This window comes from Seriola lalandi, unplaced genomic scaffold, assembly GCF_002814215.2.
Source record: "Seriola lalandi dorsalis isolate HSWRI2012SDOR001 ecotype SW California unplaced genomic scaffold, Sedor1 jcf7180002054062, whole genome shotgun sequence".
Classification (NCBI taxonomy): Eukaryota; Metazoa; Chordata; class Actinopteri; order Carangiformes; family Carangidae; genus Seriola; species Seriola lalandi.
In genome coordinates, this window is record NW_019524615.1 from 522,073 (window position 1) to 543,456 (window position 21,384).

A 21,384-nucleotide genomic window follows, 5' to 3' on the forward strand; every position below is an offset into this window, starting at 1 on the left:
TTTAAATTTTAATTGGCAGATTTTACTGAAAAATACATTTGACTATATATTAGTTAATGCATAGGCTCCTGACTTTCCTTAGTCACTCAGAGGAGTCCTGTGGATATAGCTGTACGTGTGTGTGTGTGTGTGTGTGTGTATGTGCGCGTGTGCGTGTGCGTGTGTGTGTGTTTGTGGGTGTGTGTCTTTAAGAATATCAGCCTACCTGTGAGCATGATCTACAGCCAACTCTTCACTGTATTTGTTGCCTTGTTAATAGAAACAGACACCAGTTGATGGTCGCCTGCTCCTGCTCGTCACACGCCACACAGACAGGACTTGCCCAGATCCATTGACTGAACGCGGTAGCGGTCATTTTCGGTCTCGGTCGGATGGCATCTGTCGCTTCCGTGGGAACTCTCTCCAATAGGAATCATACAGCAACAAGCTTGCTCTAAATGCGGACATGGGTGTTTCTCCAGACATGCATCTCCACGCATTTTTGTTCCTGGTTTCACAGTTTCGACAGTGATCGCACCGTGGTCACGCTCACACCGTCATGTTTTGCTCCTTTTCCACGCCACTCTGATAACTTTGCGTGTCGAGGGGGAAAAAAGCACTTTTGTGCGGATTACTGTGCCCGAATTTGCAGGAATGGTTCACAGGAGCGTGCCGCGTCCTCCACCGCCTACTCCACCTCCTGCCTTTAGGAAACTACTTCAAACAGCCCTGGCTTTGACCATGCTTTACACTTTGATGCTTTTTTAAAAAAAACAAACAGAAACAGACAGATAATGAGCAACCACAAGGGCGGCGGAATGGCATCGAAGGAAAGGCTGTATGAGCTGTGGATGTTATATTACACAAAGGTGAGTGCAAGTGCGGAAGCCCTGACGGTGACACCTGTTGTCGCAGCAGGTCGTCCGACTGAAGTTTATAACATGAACCCGATCGACACATGATCGCAGTCTGTGTGATGTGTTGTGCAGCCGCGTTGTGTTGTGTGTCCTATCTCTGTCGTTTGTTGGAAACGGTTTATGAGGAAGTCGCCTGTGTTGTCTTCTTTTTTGGGTTTTTTTTTGTTGTTGTTGCCTGTTTGTACAGCAGCTGTTTGTTTACCTAATGGTGGAGGCTGCCCTGTGCAGACCACTGAAGGATACCATATCATGTCTTATAACTGTGTCACTGAGCCTTTTAACCTGTTGAAAGCAGTCAGTGGTGAGCGTATGTGAAGCTTAGTGAAGCGTGATTAATCCTGTACCTGCGATGCAGGTGTTACTGAGGCTACTTCCTCTTCCTGTTCCCCCCTCCTGTCCTGCTCCCTTAGTTGAAGCGTGTCACATTCTTGCAGCATAATGGGATTAATATGTTTCAATATGTCATGGAGCCTTGTGTTATTGTTAAGAGAACCACCATATTCTCATTTGAACGTTTGTTTTGGTTTTGCTCCCAGCAGCACATTTCCTCTATGACTCATATTAAATAAAAAAACAATATTGCATCTCTCTGTGGTGAGAAAGCTTAACCTAATTTGGCACTATCCTAAATTGAGTGTCAAACTGTTTTATGTGGTGCTTTGGTCTCAAATGTTTCACCCAGTGGGTGCAACTGCAGCTCAATCCCCCGGTTGTTCGTTAAAGTACAGCATCTTGTTAATAAGAATGAAAAGACAGTCATGGCAAGGGCTTATTGCACATGGTTTCCATGTCACGCCTCTTCTTGAAGGAGGAAGGCCGTGTGGCTGTGAATAAATTAAGTATTACTATTTAATGTGTTTGCAATCTGCTTCCTTGCCCGAGGACAGAGAAAAACAAGAGAAGGCTTTTTTCTAAGTTTGCATGTACTGTATGTTCACTGTGGGTGACAAAGACTCCTCTCCTACCATCACAGCAGACCTGCTGTCTTGACATGTATAAAGTCTACTCGTGGACATTTTTCATCACCTCATTGAATTTTGTTTTAATTCAGGACTAGTCTTAATCCCAATCTGGGATAACAGCCAGAGTCTTTAAAAGAAAGGGCAGAAGTCAAAGATGGAATAAATTCAAAAAATGCTCTAAAATGGAGCAGTGACAAAAGTGAACAAGAAGTGCATCGCCTCTCGCTGCAGCATTTACTATCAAAGTGGTCATTGTGGTCACTTTGGGCAGATCCCAAAGGAAGTGTGTATCTAATCCACCCAGTTACTTCTCCTCTGGGCTGCTGCTGCTCGTACAAATCTAGATTTGCAAAACATTCTCAGTTATGAAACAACAAAAAAAAAAGTTTGTAGGTGCTGACACAAGTAATCCACTGCTAGAAAGAGTCACTGGTGTGTGTGTGTGTGTGTGTGTGTGTGGGTGAGTGTGTGCCCTGAATCTGACTTGACAGCTGTCTAGCATCTCTATGTAAGAGACCACTTCCTTATTAAGATGCCTCTTGGCTCTAAAAGAAGAAAGTTTAAAATACTTTCTTTCTCTCTCTCCCTCTTTTTTTTTTTTTTTTTTTTAAATTCACCCCAGAGAACGACACGCAGATTTCCAAGCTTTCTTGGATACAGATTTTGCATGTGTGCAAATGACCTGCTCTTATTGCCGAGCAACGAGAAAGGATGGCTGAGGAAAGTGGTTTAACTGAGCCCAGTATTAAACGTCACCACCTTATGTGAATGAGAAAAACACAATAGGTTGCAGAAAGGCAGCAGAACCACTTCAGGGAACAAACACCTGCCTCTCCTACGGACGTCAACTGTATGTGATGTTTTTGTTGTCTGTCTGTTAGTCAAGTCAGCACAGACAATAGCTTTATTTATTTTTTTTTTTTAACTGGACACATCCCATCTTCACACCACAGGCCTTATTTTCAGATGTAGGTGTTGGCTAGTGCAAATCAGTCAAACTGGAAAAGAGACCTGAGCTCAATTTAATAAGCTTTTTGTGTGTAAACAACCCTTTACATATAGAGGCAACGGTCTGACACTTTCTGGATGAGTCACATCAAACACACCCAGGCAGCTGTTTTACACCCTGTAACAGATCTGAATTCATGTGTAAAAATATTTTTGTCTTGTGTGTCTCCGTTGATAACACTGTTTTTCTTCCAACTTCTTCCTATACTTGCTTCATACTGTTTTTTTTAGAATCATCTGTATGAAATCCTAGTAAGATTAGTGCACCTTCATTCAGAGTTTACAGCCTATAGTGAAGCTGCGATGAGTCAGAACAATTGAGTCCAACATTTTTGAGGACACATGTCAGCCATCGCTCAGTATTTGCAATATGAAAGCTAAGCTTGCTCAGGCTTGTTGGTGATAAAGGAGCGCTGCTTCCTCCGATTGTGCAAGAAGTCACACACCCTTTGCAAGGCTTTTTAGATCAGCTGAGGTTCAGGAATGATATGAAATTTTGAAAAGCCATTGTGTGTGTGTATAGAAGTGTCTACTATATCTTGTGCGAAAAGTTCTCCCAACATGAGACACTGTCAGTACAAATGACCAAAGGAACAGGCAGGCAATGATGGATAAACTGATGAGAACAGCTTCCCTTTTAGACCCGAGAGTTGATTCTTCCTAAAATTATAATAACACTGTATGGATACATTAATAAAACCAGAGACATGCATTTATTCCATCAAATAGATCAATAAACAACTTGACGGTGTAAACATACAATGTTTATTCACTAAATGCTTCTTGGTTATCAGGTTTTTGCAGGTTTAAATGTTATACCAGGATATGCTCAGTGCATATCAAGACCCTCGTGCAATGGGCAGAACATGCCCGTGTCGCTCATCTGCTGGAGTTGAAACCAGCCTTACTAGAACTATTTCAGGGCTCTATATCTCATATCTGAGAATGTTTCCCAGACCACCATGAATGCTCATGCCTGACAGGTATGGACATACACAGAAGAGTCTGATCTAATCACTGAGGGAGTAACATGAACTTGTCAGATCGTGTCTGACGAAACCCAATAAGGTTTTTCTTATAGGACGTCATAATACAGTGATACTGTTAAAATGAAAACTTTGCATAAAAACAGTTTTACATGTTTACGTTTCATTACATCCCAACTGTGGGGATGCAGCTAATGGTTATTTTCTCCACTGATTACCATGAGAATTTATTTCCATGTTAATGAGTCATAAGTCATTTGTTCAAAACTGTGACCAATTTAATGAGATGTCTTGGTAAAAAGTTACCAGAGCCCAAAGTTATATCTTCATCTTACCAGTTTACTAAGAACTGTAAAAAAAAAAAAAATATCCAGATGTATTACATTTTTGTTCCATTAAAAACAGAGAAACACCATCAAACTCTCGCATTTGAAATGTGGGAACCAGGAAATATTGAACAAACAATTAATCAAATAATCTTAAAAAAAAAACATGAAAATCTTTAGTTGCCGCCCTACATTCAGGGTGCTCTTGGACAGAAGTAAGCGGGACTTGAACATGATGATGCAGTGAGAAAGCCTTAATGTGCACAGAGCTCTTGTGGTCAACACAGTGTGCACAGCCAAAAGATAACTGACCCAAGACACACACACACACACGCGTAAAACTGCAGAACGTCCAGATGTTGTGATACCGGACGGAAGTGAGGCACAAAGAGGCATCATTTCTGGCTGCAGCGTGGATACAGTAAGATGTCAGGCTGGCAGAGAAACAGTCTGTGATTATCCTGTGATCATTAGCTTGAGAGGCTGTTGGAAGGACTAATTAAAGCCTGTAGTGGTAGAGACGGACCACAGTGACAACCCAATTTTTACCCATGGAGGCAGCTGTGAAACCACCTTCTCTGCTTGCTATGAGGAGAGAACACTTCATATTTCCTGGCTTTTTTTCTTTCTTTCTTTCTTTCTTTCTTTCTTTTTTTTTGTCACCACGCTGTCAGTTACCCCTGCTGTGCCTTTATCTCAGCCACTGATGCACATTTAATATACTGTAGAGATTCAACAACAACAACAACAACAACAAACGCAATCAACCCTGCAAGCTCACTATAACTGTCCCATGAGCGCTGTGACTGAATTCCCTCGTGTGCCTCGGTCTCCCCTGTTTACCAACACAAGGGCAGACCAGAAAAATCAAAGTGCTCTTTGCTTTCACTGGTGCAGGAAGCTGGAGCGAAGCAGAATGCCAAGCAGCAGAGAGCGACACAGCTGCTTGGCCATGTGCAGAGAGCACGGAGATAAATGACACTGTTTATAGAGGCTGGTCCTTCATAGTTGGTTTGGGACATCTGTTCTAATAGTGTCTTTAATATGCCTTTTTCTGCCAGCATACATCATACCAATTACTGAGCTAGCTCCTCTTGGCAACGTCATGGGAAACAAGTTGATAGAACTGCAAGCAAAGGATCTGGATTTCTTCAGAGGTGTTGATCAATAGTCATTTTGTAAAGGATGAATTTTTAGGATTTGTCAAGGGATGCACAAAGTAGGGTTGTATTCACTCTGGTTTTACTCTTCAATAGCAAACCAGTCTCACTTCCCTTATGTGACTGCTTTTTCTTTTTTTATAACACCCTAAAAATCTACCTGTTGCACTTCCACCCAGCTTCAGTGTGTCTAAACAACACGCCCAAGTATCTGTGCTCCACATGGAACAGATAAACTTTTACTTCTTTTTGCATAAAACTAGAAAACTAATAGCATATTAGCATATAGAAATATAGTCTGTATTCACAGCCTACACATTTGTAAACCAAAAAGCGTCATTTAATGACTGTGTCCTTGTACATTGTGAATTCCAGCAGATAAGAGTAGTAATTGATGGAGCCTCTGCACGCTGGACAGTTGTGTCATCATAAAAAGTTGTTATTATATCCTCAGTAATGTTAGGGAGGAGTCAGTCATTCAACTACTGTACATTTTATTGGATGTTGCAAATATTTCTCAGTGTCCATGCCTCTCCTGCTCAAGTGTCAAATACCTGATAATGTTGGAGGCACAAAACAATACATGCAGAGATTTTTACATACAGCATGTGTGTGATTAATGTCATTTTATTTTCTTTCATTTTTTTTTAACTTACAAATCAGATTTTGTTTTAAAAAATGTACAGTGATGGGCTAAAGGTATATGAACTAAGCTATCTCCATTAAATACAGTGGTCCTTATATTGTGACATTCACTGCTTCAAGGCATCACATTTTAGTCAGTTTGAGCTCCTGCTCAGCTCACAAACACTGTACCAGTTTCTGTTTTTATAGATCGACGGTCATATCTGCTCACAACCAGCAGTAGAACCAAAAGAGGAAGGGGTTTGACGTGCAGGCAGAGTATGAAGGAAATAAGCTTCAGTTAAAGTGACATGTCATTTCCTGGTTGTTTGCTTGATGTTGGAAGACTAGATGCGAGCGAGTCGGACGCCGTTGCTGGTGTTGTAGGAGTGATGTGCAGCTGCTGACTGTGGACTACACTGAGGGCTCATCTGAGACTGGGTTCACAAGAACCTGGCACCCTGCTCAGCTGCGTACAATGAGAGATGGACTGGCTCATAAGTCAATGCCACTTGGTAATGTACATTTAAAATGAATGCAGCATTAGAAAAGACATAGTCGAACAGTGTTTTCAGAGTACATTGCATTAGTTTTCCATTTCGATGTTGCATTTAGTAGAGGAACTGTGACTATTAACTGCATATTAGACATGCAATGAGCTGCAACACATAGCCTCAATATGTATGTTAGAGCACTGTACTAGAAGTTTTTCTCATGGTGCAGCCTTTAAAGTACGCATCAGCCACAAGACACTTGACATTAGTCCTTTTTGATCTATTTTCCTGCTGGCTTCAGGGAAGTACCTGATGAATTAGCGATACCATGTGCTGTTCACGCTGTGTTATTTGTGTACAATGAATCAGCCAGTCTGAAACCAGTCATGTCTTCCCTCACACCGCCTGCTCTGGAGAAGCTGCTGTACAGTGCTTACGTGCACACTCAGCTCATCAAAGTGTTCAGGTTGTTCCACAACACAGTACATCAGGGAACATCTCTAGATGTCCTACTCCTGTTCTATTAAAAAGACGGAAAATGATTTCCATGTAAAGTTGACTCTGTTTCTTTCGGGACCTGTGCGTCATTTGTGTTATTTAGTCTGATGTGAGATTGAGAGACTGATGTGAGGAGTGAAGAGTAGCAAGATATGTTGCGCTGCAGAGGCAGATTAAAGCCATGATAACAAGTGTTGTAAACATCCTCATACAACTGTGGCCATCTTAAATGACATTATATAAGGACATAGTAATGCAGGAATTCCTTTCTTAGAGACAATAGCATGCTGACGGTGAAATGTTGTTAATGTATGCTTACTGCTGCATGTGTGGAACTTATGACTGATGTGAACTTAAAACAAAGGAATATATTGATTCTGTTTCCTTTAACCCCCCCTGTTCTGAAAAAGGAAAGAATTGGCTCATGTGTTCCTCTCCGAGTTGCATCTCTTTGCAACATCCTGTTACTGTTATGACCTGTTTTTACAGGTCACAACATTTAGTCTGTGCTATGTTTTCAGTCCCAGTTTAATGCTCGTAGCAAAGCAGCTGAGCACAACCAAAAAGCATACTCCATTGAAATTTCTTTCGTAACCATACGCATTTTACACCTACTGTATTGTTTACTAGCTCTGTGCGCATGCCTGGAGGTGTTGAGTTGATTTAGGAATTCACATGTTCTTTCATCCCTTCTGCAGAAAGACGTGGGCTACCTGCAGCAGTGGCTGGAGGCGTTCGTGGCGTCCTTTGAGAGGCTCATCGATGTGCAGTCACTGGAGCCCCGGAGGTCAGTAGAAACTGTTATTTATTTTATATAAACTACAAAGCCAGAAGCTTCCACCGGTTTGTATTCCCCAAAGCAGAATGAACTCTGACCTTCTGTAGAGATACCATTTTGACATGTTTATGTTATGTATCAACAGTCCCTATTACAACGCCCTTTGCCTGTTTGTTACTGCCCTCCCCTCCCCCTTCCCACATCTCTTCACACATCTTCCTCTCCAACTCTGCCAGGCTGGAGGAGTCTAGCTCAGAGGTGCCCTTGCTCCCCAGAGAGGTCCTGGTGTTCCTCAGCACCCAGCCATGGCACAGTTCGCCACACCTCTCTGGCGCCGGCGAGCAAAACAGCAGCACCCCACACCCACTGCTCCTCATCAAGTTCTTCATCATAGTCTGCAGGTGAGAGGCCAGTCTGCTGTGTGTGCGCTTCATCATCATGATCGTAACATGTTACACAGTGGAACTGCCGTCCTAACTCTCCTTATTGTCCTGATATTGTGTGAAATCAAGTATAGATGTTAGTCACTTATCGTTTTATTAGAAAATATATATATATATATATATTCATTTTATGTAAACTCAGTTTACAAAATAGAGAAATTCTGTTCTTTACCATGACAATGACGGAGATGGAGATAAAGGGAAGCAGTTGAATACAGACGTTGTTTCAGCTTTTCCAGAAATTGCACTGGAGATTGTGTAAAGCAGCTGCAACTCGGTGTCGGGAAGTAGTCTCTTTAGATTCTGTAGAATCACTGTGTTTGTCTTCTTTTTTTTCTTGGGTAAGCATCAGACAGAATTTCTTAACACTCAACTGCACAAATTTCTCTCTACTTCTAGGAATATGGAGAACATCGACCCAGAGAAGACCCCTGGTTTTGTTTTTGAAGCCTTCAGACTTTTGAATTTCTGTTTGGAACAGGTAAGGCCAGTATGAAGTGTTTTTCAAACAGGTCAAAGAGTTCAGTGATTTATGATGCGGCTTAGCTCCACAGCATGCTCAGTATATCGTGCATGCAAAGATTACTTAGTCCTGATTATTAGATTAGATTATTTACAGTGAATTGATCCTGTTTATAGTAGGTTACTTCATTAAGAACTAACAGAACTAGTTTACACTGACAAGTGAAGTGGATGTTCAGTCGACATTCTCTTTATTGAACAGCAGTGAATTGTGAAGTATTTGTTACACGTTAAAAAGGATGTTAAAAACAGGTGTATGTGTGCTGAGGATGTGTGTCCACACTTTGTGTTTTGAGCAGCTAAAAATTGGACAAGGGGATCAGTCTTCTCTGCAGTTGCTTGTGCAGTATGGACTCGTGCTGTGTGAGAGTCTGTTTGACCCTTATCAGACATGGAGGAGACGCCTGGCAGGGTGAGTGTGTGTGTGTGTGTGTTTTCACTGGAGATCGTCTGCACTGAGTGTGTGGGAGGTGGAATTTAGTCATACAAAGCCCAAAAGACTTACCATATGCATTTAGCATCTTGCCCAACCTTTTGTAATGTGTAACAGCTCATCTTGTTGCCTCTAAGCCACGAAGTCAAGACTCATTAGTGCCAGCAGTATTAGTGGCAGTTGCACACTGACTAGGCGTGAAGTGAGTGGGAGTGCGGTGACTTGAGGCTTTGTGTGTTGCAGGGAGGAGGTGAGCTTGCTGGAGAGGAACAAGTATAAGTTCTCCCCGCTGGCCTTGCCAGAGGAGCTGCCTGCTCTCTTCCATGGTGAGACACTCCCGTTCGTTTGCTCTACTGCTCTACTCTGATCTCTGTCAGACCTCGCATACCACAGGAATCAAACTGTTCCTGCCGCTGCCCAAACACATTTGACTTGATTTGAAAAACACGCTGCCTTTTTTGTTTTCTAGGAAATCACCCTTTATCAAAATACTCTGTCTTACGATGAAAAGTAACTGGTCATGTGACTCTGTCAGTCTGTTTGGTTTGGGTTAAAAACGTAATTATTCATCAAGTCTCTAATTATCAGTTTCAATCAGCAGTTTCACAACATGTCTAATTATAAGAAGCGAGCACTAATCTATAAGCAATGTGGGAAATCTCAGCCTGGACAAGTTTCAGTACGTCCAAATTTTAGGAGGATTATACCGTGATAGTATGCTTTAATTGGAAATGCTAAGAGCTAATTGTGTAATACCTAGCAGATTAGTGAGGCTTAGGCTTTTCTGTGTGATGTAACCCTGAATGGCGGTGGTGGCATTGCAAGAGGAATTTTGTCGAGGCATTGTACCATGCACTTTTGACTATTTTTATTGAGTCATTTTCTGTACCAGTGTATCCTGTTCAGTGCCAGCGTGCATTACCAAAAGGGATTCTGACAGCAAAATTGTGTTTCATGTTTTTCTGTATTGCGGTTAATTGGTAGCTGGTCCTGTGTAACATTATCTTTTGGCTTGACCACTCTTGGCTTTCACAGAAAGTCTACTTGAAAGCGAACGGATCCCAGAGTTCCTCACACTCAGATTGGTTCATCTCCAGGGTGCTGTCATCAGTGGAGGAAAGGTCTGCTCGCCTATCTGTCCTCTTCATCAGTGACTATTCCACTATCTGATAAAACACTACAAGCGTAAATTAAAAGTGATTACCAGAGAGTCACTTTGTCTATTTTTCTTTTTTAATCAGAAGAATGGCCTTCTCTCCATCACCCCTCACTCTGTTGAGGACCTGTTCTCTGTTTTGCGAGCGTGGTGCTGCCGGACCTCCCCTGAACCCAAGGACATGGCGCTCCCGCGACTGACCTTGCAGTGCCTGACGGCGATGATCCACCTCCTGCACTCCAGCAGTCCTGCGGAGCGGCAGGTTGAGATCCGGACGATACTGGAGAGCTATTTCCAGCTCCTCAACTGGAACCGCCCGCTCATCAGCGAGCAGCAAGACAGACAGAGCTGGGAAGACAGTCTGATCTCGCTCCAGAGCCAAATGCTAAGTAAGAGCACGTCCACTAGGTCTCACGTCTAGCTGGATGTAAAGCAGTGTGGAGAATATTCAATTTCCCTGGAGTCTGATAAATAAAATGAGTCAACATCCTCCTGTTTGTCAATTTTAGCTGCTGTTCCTGAGATCCTGCAGTGCTCTGACAGACCAGTCCTGCAGGCTGTCTTCCTCAACAACAACTGCTTTGAACACATCCTCAGGCTCATTCAGAACAGCAAGGTCAGACCCCTGACCCCTGACCCCTGTCCATCTAAGACTTACCTGTCTGTTCTGTCAGCTCTTTATATCTTCCCTTCTGTCAACTTGTGACTGTCAGTCTGTCACCATCTACTTCCTCTTTCACATTTTTATTTAATGTCACATCTGCTCCCTAACCTCTTTCTAATTTCTCAGTGTGAAATCTCACAAAAACAAAAAATCCATTTCACCAGCTGATGTTTTGCTCACATGCTCACAACACAAGTATCCCGCTGCAGCTGTAAAGAGACCAGGACCAGGACTTTCTGTCTAATTGTCTGTCTTTTTGTGTTGTGTGTGTGTGTGTGTGCGCGCGCCTGTGTGTGTATCTGTAGCTCTTTCAGAGCAACAGGCGTAGGCCGGATCATGAGGTTGTGTGTGACTTCACCACACATTTACTCACAGAGGTCGGAGTGGACCAGGTACTCCCCCCCCTCCCCTCCACTCGGTGTCGATATGGGTCTGTCAGCAGGAAACTCAGCCTTGCCTCCACTCGTTAAATGCTGTGAGCTATTTAAACAGGAAGCTTTAGGCAGGAAGTCTGACTTACGCTCATTTGTAAATAAAGCAGGTAGCGCGGCCATACGTGATAACTGTCGTCTGGAGTTACCTTTTTTATCTGTCGCATCTGGAATGCAAGTCCACTCACAGCCCATGTCACATATCATTAACTGTTATTTGGGCCCATTGTTTGTTCCACTTGAATCCAACTTTAAATAAACGTAAGGAAAAAGCTGCTTATAGCTTTGCTGCACGTTGAAAAGTCAACATTCAGATCATCAGGATTAATCGTTGCCTGTGTGGGAGTGTTTAATGTATCAGATTCATAATTAGAGGCTGAATTCCCTGTTGACAACACTGGGCAAGGAGAGCATGCTGTGTTTTTTTATAGTGCATGAAATGGTCATTTTTTCGGCGCATGTCTTTCCTTCTTTCCCTCGTATTTTGGCTGTTGTGTCGTGTGACTGGTTTTTGTACCGGGCTTTGATGTTGCCTAATTTCAAGCAATAGTTGGGGGGGGGTCGCCTCAATCTTTCTTTTGGTGGTTGGCTTTGGTTTTTGCATGCTGGGACCTAAGTAATTAACAAAGATGCGATTGTTTGGTGACTGGTACAGCAGTTCACTTACTTTGACCCATTCTGCTCCAATGTTTGCGGTGTGGAAAAAAAAAGAAGAAGTGTACTGTATGTCCTCTTGCACTTTACAGATAATCAGAGGAGGAAATCCTTTATTTGATGAAAGATATGCTCTAAACTGACTCGTTTTTTTTTTTGGCCATGTGCAGTTTAAATCTTCACCTTTGTCGGGCTTTTGGTCTCATGATTAATACACATTTTTAGCTCTGCAATGCCACAATCATCTATACCTCCTTATTTTGATGCAGGTTTGGGAGAAAGGATCAGACAGTATTACAGTTCATGCTTTAGGAGTCCTCACAGCTATAATGAGTAACTCACCCTCTGCAAAGGTAAGGCTCGCCATTGTTAAAAGTACATTATTCACACCCCCTGTACGCACATTATTAAACATAATATGATTCCTACAATGCCAAAATAAATGAGTGCCTGAAGAGGAAAGCTGTTTTCCGTTCATTTAAGAAATCTCATTGTATTCTCGTCCAATGTATGGAAGTGTGCCAACTAGTTATCCCCCGTGGAGCAGCTTTCTCCAGCCTATTTCTGTCTCTTCCCCCCACCCAGGAGGTTTTCAAGGAGAGGATTGGCTACTCCCAGCTGTTTGATGTGCTGAAGAGTCAAGGTCAACCCACCAAAAGGCTGCTGCAGGAGCTGATGAACATGGTTAAATGCACATTTCCTCATTATCCCCGCTGACTGCGGAGACAGTAGAAGTCAATTTGCTCTTATTGATGACCTTGTTCCAATTTAAACTGTGTTAGTGCTAGTTAACCTGAAGTAATCATGTCATGTGACCATGTCTATATCTTATTTTCATTCTCTGCCTTCTCTGTTTTCGGCCCTCTTTGTCTCCAGGCGGTGGAGGGTGAGCATGCCCATGCTCATCACCTTGGCATTAGTAACGACCAGCCCTTGCTGCTGCTCCTGCAGTGGCTGCCTGACCTGTCGGGTCAGAGGGACCTTCAGCTGCTGGTGGCACAGTGGCTGGCAACCGTCTGTCGCGGCTCCTTGTCCTGTCGCACCGTAGCTGTGGAGGCAGGCATGGTGGGGGCTCTGCTGCAGGTGCTCTCCCAGCCCCAGAGTCTGGACAGGCAATGTGCAGATGCTCTCCTGGGTCTCCTGCAGCACCTGGGCTCCCTGTGTCTGAAACCAGAGGAGCTGAAGAGTCTGCTCAGACTGCTCAGGGTGGATCAGGAAAATGGCGCAGTGCTGGGCAGGGCGCACCCCTACTGCACTCGGATCATCCGAGTGCTCTCGGCCATGGCAGCCAGAGAAGGCCAGGACAGTGCCTTGCAGTACTTTGATCTCACGCCCCCTATGGCAGGTATTATGGTGCCCACAGTCCAACGCTGGCCAGGCAGCGGGTTTGCCTTTCACGCTTGGCTCTGCCTCAACATGGAGTTCCCCTCCTATCACCAACAGTTTTTCAACAACCGCAGACCTCGTGCCAACTCCGGCACAGGGGCTCAGCATGATATTGGAAAAGGGCCACGCAGGAAGCAGCTGTACAGGTAGAAAAACAGGACAGATGAGAATTATGATGAATTGCAAGCATTTCAGTGTCCACCTTCATAGTACAAACTTGTTTTCTCTCTCTAAAGTTTCTTCACAGCTAGTGGAACTGGGCTTGAAGCCTTCTTCACCATGGAGGGTGTGCTGGTAGTGGCTGTTTGCACTAAGAAAGACTACATGGCTGTCGCTCTGCCAGAGCACCCGCTAGCTGACTCACGCTGGGTGAGTGTGAACACATACTGAATAGTGCAGCCAGGATTTTGGCCAAAATGTGTCCTCATTTAGCCTGTCCCAAATAAAAATAGATTTAAATCACAGAGAAAATCACACACCATTTTTCCAAACGATGTTGTCTGGGCCTCTAACCTTGAAGCATAATTATTATAAGAAATTTGAAGCGTGTGCCTCCTGACAAGAGACAAAAGAGGTCTATTAATATGGTTGAATTAAAGACTGTTTTCCTCCGGTTTCTCAATACAAATATTTAGCTTTTCGCAGTGCTGACACACGTCTGTGTGCTCTTTAATGTCATCCTCATCACAGCATTCAGTGGCCATAGTCCACATCCCAGGCCGCCGTCCTTTTGGTCAGAACCTGGTCACCATCTACATTGATGGAGAGCAGCGTAAAACTGCTCAGCTTCGCTTTCCGTCCCTCAGTGAGGTAACTTACCTGACCATTGACATATCATATTATTACTGAGCAGTTCCCTTCTGTCAGTCTAACTTCCTCTGTCTCTCCCCCCCCCCCCCACCCCCAACCTGATCCTGAAGCCTTTTACCTCCTGCTGCATTGGCTCTGCAGGCCACCGGACCACTACCACCACCACCTCCCCCAACCTCCCCATAACCTCGTGCACCAGCCCATCCCCCGAGTTTGCCTTCCCTTCCCATGCCCCCTCCCTCATCCGTTCCCAGTCTTTCCCAGCCTCCTTTGCAGGAGGCCACTGGGGTTCTGCAGGTGACTCCCCTGTGCACACCATCCCAGCGGGACTGCAGGACACAGAGTGGGGAACACCCACATCTTTGGATGGTCTCCTGGGCACCGCCTTCATCTGCCACGAGGCTCTGCAGCAGACCCAGACGAGAGCTCTGTTTGCTGCAGGTAGGTCATTCTCTGCTACAATATAAATATTGTTGCACACAATGCACAGATTGAATATTTAATCATTTTCTTAATTCACCAGAAAATCAAATATATAGGAAAACAATAGTAAAGAAAATCACTGTCCCCAAACAGTTGAAAGAATACCAGTTGTGCCTGTATTTTTTATTAGTGATTGCGTGTTGCTTTCTGCTCACAGGCCCCAATCACGTGTCCTTATTCAAAGCGGATGGAGAGATATCTGATCTGAACAGCAAGCTTCTGCTGTACTACACTCCACAGGTGACCCACCAAAACTCAGGATTGCACTGATGTTACTGTCTAAATTATTGACAACACCAGCAAAAAAATATTCTTGTTTTACATGCTTGTATATATGTTTCCTTCAGGCCTTCAAGAACCAGATATGTCTGGACCTGTCTCCCAATCACCAATATGACGGCAGGCTGACAGGTCACAGGGTAGTGAATTGGGACATCAAGGTTAGAAATGAAAAATTTTGATGAAACATTATAATTTCAGACGTGATGGGTAAATCATACAGTGAACTTGTTTACAAAAACATTGCCTGTATCATTGCCTTTTTGTTTCCTTCCCTACAGGATGTTGTGAATGTGGTCGGAGGTATTGGGGTTTTGCTGCCTCTGCTTGAGCAGGTGTCTGAGGCTGAGCAGGTTTACAACGGCGGTCAGGAAATCTCAGACTTGCTTGGGCCAGAGCTGACCTCGTCCAGAGGCCCCGCTGCCATGCTGCTGCCGCTGAACAAATCCACAGGTCAGGTCATGCCTCACATTTGTACATTTTCTTCTGCAGGTTGTGTTTCCTACTTCCCTTCGCTCAGTTGTTATCCTATGCTAAATGCTAAACGCTAGGTATAATTTTCAGTGCACTGCAAACTCTGAACGTGTTTTGAGTAGCAGTGAGTCAGTGTCTGCATAAGGGGCATGATGCAAGGACAAACAGGGAGCGCTAAACAGTCAGAAAAGTACAGATTTTGAAATCAGCACTAATAGGTTAAAAATCAGCATGGGTATACTGAGCCATAACATGCTTGAAGCGTTGCAGTTCAGGAGCTTACAGCACATTAGTCTGTAAAAAAAGAGATAAATGAAATGAGGTAAATGGAACATGGAACTTCTCTGTGAGAAGTGAGACAAATACCACAACATATGACTCATTCTGAGATATGATAATGTCAATAAAGTGCTTTGTAATGCATAAATACAACTGTGGGTAACACAGGAAATCTTAAAAGTTGTTTTGCCCTATTTTTTTTTCTCTCTCAGAGGGCAGACTAGAGAGAAACAGCATCGCTGCTTTCCTGCTGATGGTGAAAAACCTGATTCGCCATCACCCTGTCAATCAGGAGAGCCTGTTGCACTGCCATGGGCCGAGCATCATAGGAGCCATGCTCAGCAAAGTAAGTGCTGCATATGTGAGTTTACCGCAGCAAGTGGGAGCTAATTGCGAGAAGCATCTGAAAGGGAATAGTTGACCTTTTCCATTGTATCGCTGCAAAGTAATTGAAGCGTAATGAATAGTTATGGTGTTGTAGAAACAGCAGTGGTTCTTTCAGAATGGCAGAATCACATGCTTATGTGGGGGAATTTATGCAGAGTTTGTCAGACTGCGTGGTGTCCCTGAATGAGAACAAAGGATTTCAGCCACAAAATCTGCTGCTTGAAAATGTATTGAAATTTAGAAAATCATGCATAGATTAAAACTGATTTTAGAATTACATATCATATAAAACGTGGAAGCAAGAGTTAGTTGTGATGCATTGTCATCACTCCTGATCTCAGTTCCTGTTCTCATGATTTCCCGCTAATAAAACTGCTCAATGGGTATCAAACAACCATAACTAGTTATCCTCTAGCTTTTTGATGCGGTGATGCAGACAGCGTTATCTGTATTTGATGCTGAGCCACATCAAAGACAAACTTACATAGCTTTTGATTTAGAACAAATGCCAAAGGGTTCTGAAGCAAAGATCAGTGTTGTCCTCATTCAGTGAGGCATCTGTAGTAGAAATTATGTCTTCAGATTCATGATAACGTATGTTTTGAGCTCAGAAGTTCAAGTTGTCATACAATTTTAATAGATGTGAATCTTTGATGGCTGCAGCCAATCAGGTATCGATCTGGTGCAGCACAGACATACTGGTTGTCTGACAGGATATGTTGAAATACTATATGTGACCTTGACGCTGAGCATCCTGTAATGAAAATGAGTTCTTATAATTGCATGGGGTTGCCAGGTTTGGCTGAGACCGGAGGGCTGGAACTTCACATTATTCTTATCATTGATTAATAGGCTGCATTTTTTCATGAGAAATTGATTGGTCTTTTGGTGTATAAAACATCAGAGGAATGTCCACCCCAGTTTCCTACAGTCAAAGCTGACGTCTTCAAATTTCTTGTTTTGTTCGACCAACAGTCAAAAACCCAAATATTCAGAGCAATAATATTCAATTAACTAAAATCTAACAATGTAGAAGCTGGAACCAGTGATTTTTTTGCTGGAAAAATGAACTGAATTATTAAACAATTATCAAAGTAGGTAACTAGCACACAGAAAAATCCAAACAAATGAAAACATACTTCAACACAAATACACTGTAACTCTCTGTTCCCACTCACCTCTGCAGGTTCCAGGCAGCATGATGGATATGAACGTTTTAATGGCATGTCAGCTGCTGCTTGAGCAGGTTTTCAATGAGGGCAACAGCCCACTCCTACAGCAACTCTACCAGCACCTGCTCTTTGATTTCCGCATCTGGACTAAAAGCCATTTCGCTGTTTGTCTGGGTAAGGCACAAGCAGCCCCTGTGTTGTCTTGTAACACACCTGTGAACCTTTTAATGTCTGCCGAAGCTGTTTGGCGTGCATATAAATATAAAAAGGGACACAAAGACTGAAAGGAGTAAGAGGAGGCTAAAAGCACCGTAGAGCAGAGGTAGAATACATTAATGTTTCGAGTTCAAGCTGTGGCAAGGATTATAAGTGAATCTGTGCCTGAAGCTGCACTTCACCGTCATGTTTTGCAAATTAATGCTCTTCTTTGGGCACGAGCTCTCATATTGGTTTGGCATTTCTAAATGTCAACCTGAAGGGAGATGACAAAAGTATTCTTTTCCCCCCGAAGCCCACGTGCAGTACCTGTCGTCTGTGATCAACAAAGGCAAGCAGCGCATGAAGAGGAAGTACGGGGTTCAGTACATTCTGGATACCATTCGGACGTTCTACAGGTGAACCTCTCTCTTCCACAATATAGTTTCAAATTAAGACGCAGATGTCCACTACAATATAAAGTATATGAAGAGATTCCAAACAAATTTACTGCAGTTTAGTGTTTATTAAACATTTATATTTGTTCTTATATTATTGTATAATTTATGTCTTTTCTCTATCTTTGGTCATAGTGGGGAGAAAGATGGCAGCTCTCTGTCTGATGAGAAGCAAACAATCCAGACCTCTCTGTTCGCCCTGCTGCAAGACTTCCTCAAGTCTCCGACATCAGAGGAGCTTCACAGTGTCCTCGCCTACATTCTGACTGTAGGAGAGGAGCAGCAGGTTGTGCTTATCTCTTTTACCTCTGTTTCTGTTGGGAGTTTTGTTATCACTTGACCTTTTCAGAATGATGCTTCACCATCCAATCCCCAAATTACCTCGATTAACCCGATCATCCACTCTTTTTTTTCTTTTTCTTTTTAGTGACCACTTAAAATGTCAACCTCCTAAAGACATATTTCTTTGTGCTTTGTATTAACCTTGTCCTCCTTCACATCTCCCCCCATCTTGATGATTCACTCCTCTCCCAATCAGGTGGTGAGGGCCTTGGACGTGCTGTATGAGCTGTTGAGGAGCAGCCCTCCTCGTGAGCATGTGCAGGCCGTGCTGCTGGAGTGGGGCGTGGAGCAACTCTACTGTTTGCTGCTCACTCCAAGATTCGGAGACGAGGCCAGAGAGAGGGTGTTCAGGGTGAGATAACCTGAGTGGACCTCTTCTTAAAATACTTAGGCTTATCACTCAGCAGATATTTGCCTGCAAACTCCCATGTGATATATTGGCGAAACAGAAATAAAAACCCTCACAATTTCCTTGTGATGTTGCAGGTTTTATACAAAATCCTCAAGAGCGAGCGAGTGTCTGAGCGCAACAAGCAGCGCATTAAGCTCAAGGATTTCGGTTACCTTGGCCTGGTTTGTTTCCTTGAAGACATTCCCGTCACCATGAACACCGTGCGCTGTCTGTATGAGCAGGTCCTTGCTACAGGTAATGATGAAAAAACGTCTTAAGTTGTGAACCTCTAAGTATTTCTTTTAAACACTGAATAAGCAACAATCCAAATTTAAGTTGAAGAGGAAATAAAACATGCGTAGTCATAAATTAGTTCATTTAATGATTTAAAACTCATCTCCTTCATGCGGACTGTGTGGGTACGCTTTGATTAGATTTTATTGAAAGTGGTATCTGCCAGGGGAACATAAGTAAACAACCCAACAGTCATCACATTGTGATTTGATAAGGTCAGTAAATTTCTTTTAATTTCTCTTATAATTTCCAAGGACGTTTCCTGAAAAAAAAAAAAAACTGTAATTTGGAACCAATTTGTGGTCAAATACAAAGATTGTTGAAATGAAAGGTCAGCTCAACCTGCAAACATATGAAATTAGTTTACAGGCAAGCATACAGCTGAAAAATAAAGTTTCCAATAATAAATAAATAATGAATTCATATTTACTCTGGCTTAAGTGGAGCTGAGCAGTTCTTTCAAGTAATTCCTCTGCAGCTGCCTATGAACTCAACATAACCAACTAAACATATTAAATGAACAGTCTTCTACCAAAGTTCTGTACTGGAAACTTTCAGGAAATGATTCGGTGATAGCAGACGTGTAAAAGAAAGGATTATCTTGAATTCTGATCAGTGCGTATAGTTTCAAATTGATGAGGAACAGCAGAAAAATCACAAATACTGAAATCTTTTGTACCAGTGTTGTTCTAATTTTGGAAAGTAATAAGTGGGTTTATGAAAGATCTCATTATTTATAGCAGAAAGCTGATTAAGAAATAGTTTTTCATGGACTTGAAGATGAAATTAGATTTGCTGCTGCTCCACAGATGCCAGCCCTAACTTCAGAGACCTCCTTGCTGTGGTCTGTCTGTCCCATCGAGCTGAGCTCACCGTCCGCTTGGACGTCTGTCGCAAGGTCAGTCTGCTCACATGATTCATGCTCTGCTAAAACTGGCACAGGGAGTTTCATCCTCAGCATATTTATCGTCTCAGTAATGAAAACAAGCTCTCTCTGTTCCTCTCTGATATCGCCCCAGCTCTTTCATCTGATCTACTCCAATGAGGATTATGTGAAGCAGCTCGCTAAGCAGCCCGGCTGGCAGGATGTTCTCACCAAACTCTATGTGAAAGAGTCCTACGAGTCCCACACCGCCAGCATCGCAGACTCCGGCACCCGTGGCTCCTTTGAACCAAACTATCGGCCGACGCTGCGCAGGGATCAGTCTCTGGTCATAGAGGACACCCGCCCTGCCATCTTCCTGAGCTACCGCACCTCGCAGGACATCGAGGATGAGGAGGAGGAGGATGAAGGTGGCCAGCGGGACATCTCTGAGGGATTCTCTGATTTATCCCAGTCGCCTCCAAGTGGAGGAGGAGGCCCGCTGAAAAACTTCACCAGCTCCCTCCATTTTAAGTCGTTTGATTCGGTGGACCAGGGCAGCCACTCATCCTCCATCTCCAATGCAGTTGATATCACCTCGTCTTGCCCCAATGAAGAGGGGAGAGAGTACCAGCCCCTCTCTCCCTTTGGTACATCACCCTTAGATCTGGAGCTAGGAGGCATGGGAGACACAGGCGCGCACACTCCTGCAGGTAGTCTGACAAACACACCGTCTCCTCTGGAGCACTGCAAACCATTTCCACCGCTCAGACCCAGGAAGAGCTCCAGTCTGTCCAACGTGCTGGATGATACAAGCTATGGGACAGACCCTCCGACTGGAGACACGATCTCCAATACGTCCAACCCGCAGGTATAGCTGCTTCTTTTTTTTAATTTTTAATTTTGGATGTGTGTACTATTTCAGTTCTTTTCTGTGTGAGTTTGGGACTGAGTTGTTTTTATGTTTATAGCAGACCCCTGAGGAGGAGCTGTGCAACCTCCTCACCAACATCGTCTTCTCTGTGCTGTGGATCGGCAGTGGGGCGGAGGGACCGGAGGATGTGGTGTGGAGGGAGAGAGGACAGGTCTTCTCTGTTCTCACCAAACTGGGCTCATCCTGCCAGCTGGTCCGCCCTCCCGATGACATCAAACGCAGGTCAGTGACGATGGTTTCAAACTTATTTCTCCTCAGAGAACAAACACAATCCATCTGCACTGAGCCCGTGTCGCAATAAAAACACGAACTGAACCACACCTTTTGTCCAAATGTTCAGAATTATTAGCACAACATTTACTCAAGGTTTGTTTGTGTGCCAGTTTGCTGGAGATGATGCTGGAGTCGTCTCTGTCAGACCTGAGGGACGCCCAGGGAGTGTCGCTGCCTTTCTGTCCCAGTCTGGTGCGGCTCCTCCGGCTGCTGCAGGACTTCCTATTTGCTGAGGGTACAGACAACCACACGCTGTGGAGTGAAAAGGTATGCCACATACCTCAGCTAACACATGATGTATGGACCACACACACATTCTCTTCTGCTCCT

The 21,384-nt window shown here is 43.7% G+C and overlaps 1 protein-coding gene across 4 annotated transcripts in view; it reads left to right on the forward strand.

Moving 5' to 3' along the window:
• The first annotated feature begins 241 nt into the window (after positions 1–241).
• The window catches only part of nbeal2 (neurobeachin-like 2), a 32,128-nt gene continuing 10,985 nt past the window's right edge, over positions 242–21,384 (forward strand). Inside the window, exons 1-29 of one of the 4 annotated variants that reach the window (XM_087173163.1) lie at positions 242–848; positions 7,653–7,741; positions 7,969–8,133; positions 8,575–8,656; positions 8,997–9,109; positions 9,374–9,456; positions 10,166–10,251; positions 10,372–10,675; positions 10,796–10,902; positions 11,256–11,342; positions 12,305–12,388; positions 12,621–12,719; positions 12,912–13,567; positions 13,658–13,790; positions 14,112–14,231; positions 14,342–14,672; positions 14,872–14,954; positions 15,062–15,154; positions 15,275–15,446; positions 15,959–16,092; positions 17,320–17,479; positions 17,817–17,919; positions 18,094–18,244; positions 18,497–18,652; positions 18,787–18,946; positions 19,795–19,883; positions 20,005–20,718; positions 20,822–21,003; positions 21,165–21,321. In XM_087173163.1, the coding sequence (XP_087029289.1) occupies positions 774–848; positions 7,653–7,741; positions 7,969–8,133; positions 8,575–8,656; positions 8,997–9,109; positions 9,374–9,456; positions 10,166–10,251; positions 10,372–10,675; positions 10,796–10,902; positions 11,256–11,342; positions 12,305–12,388; positions 12,621–12,719; positions 12,912–13,567; positions 13,658–13,790; positions 14,112–14,231; positions 14,342–14,672; positions 14,872–14,954; positions 15,062–15,154; positions 15,275–15,446; positions 15,959–16,092; positions 17,320–17,479; positions 17,817–17,919; positions 18,094–18,244; positions 18,497–18,652; positions 18,787–18,946; positions 19,795–19,883; positions 20,005–20,718; positions 20,822–21,003; positions 21,165–21,321 (4,968 nt within the window). In that variant the 5' untranslated portion in view covers positions 242–773. Of the gene's footprint in view, positions 849–6,326; positions 6,478–7,652; positions 7,742–7,968; positions 8,134–8,574; positions 8,657–8,996; positions 9,110–9,373; positions 9,457–10,165; positions 10,252–10,371; positions 10,676–10,795; positions 10,903–11,255; positions 11,343–12,304; positions 12,389–12,620; positions 12,720–12,911; positions 13,568–13,657; positions 13,791–14,111; positions 14,232–14,341; positions 14,673–14,871; positions 14,955–15,061; positions 15,155–15,274; positions 15,447–15,958; positions 16,093–17,319; positions 17,480–17,816; positions 17,920–18,093; positions 18,245–18,496; positions 18,653–18,786; positions 18,947–19,794; positions 19,884–20,004; positions 20,719–20,818; positions 21,004–21,164; positions 21,322–21,384 lie in introns of those variants that run through there. The other 3 variants (XM_087173162.1, XM_087173164.1, XM_087173165.1) reach the window with 3 other exon arrangements.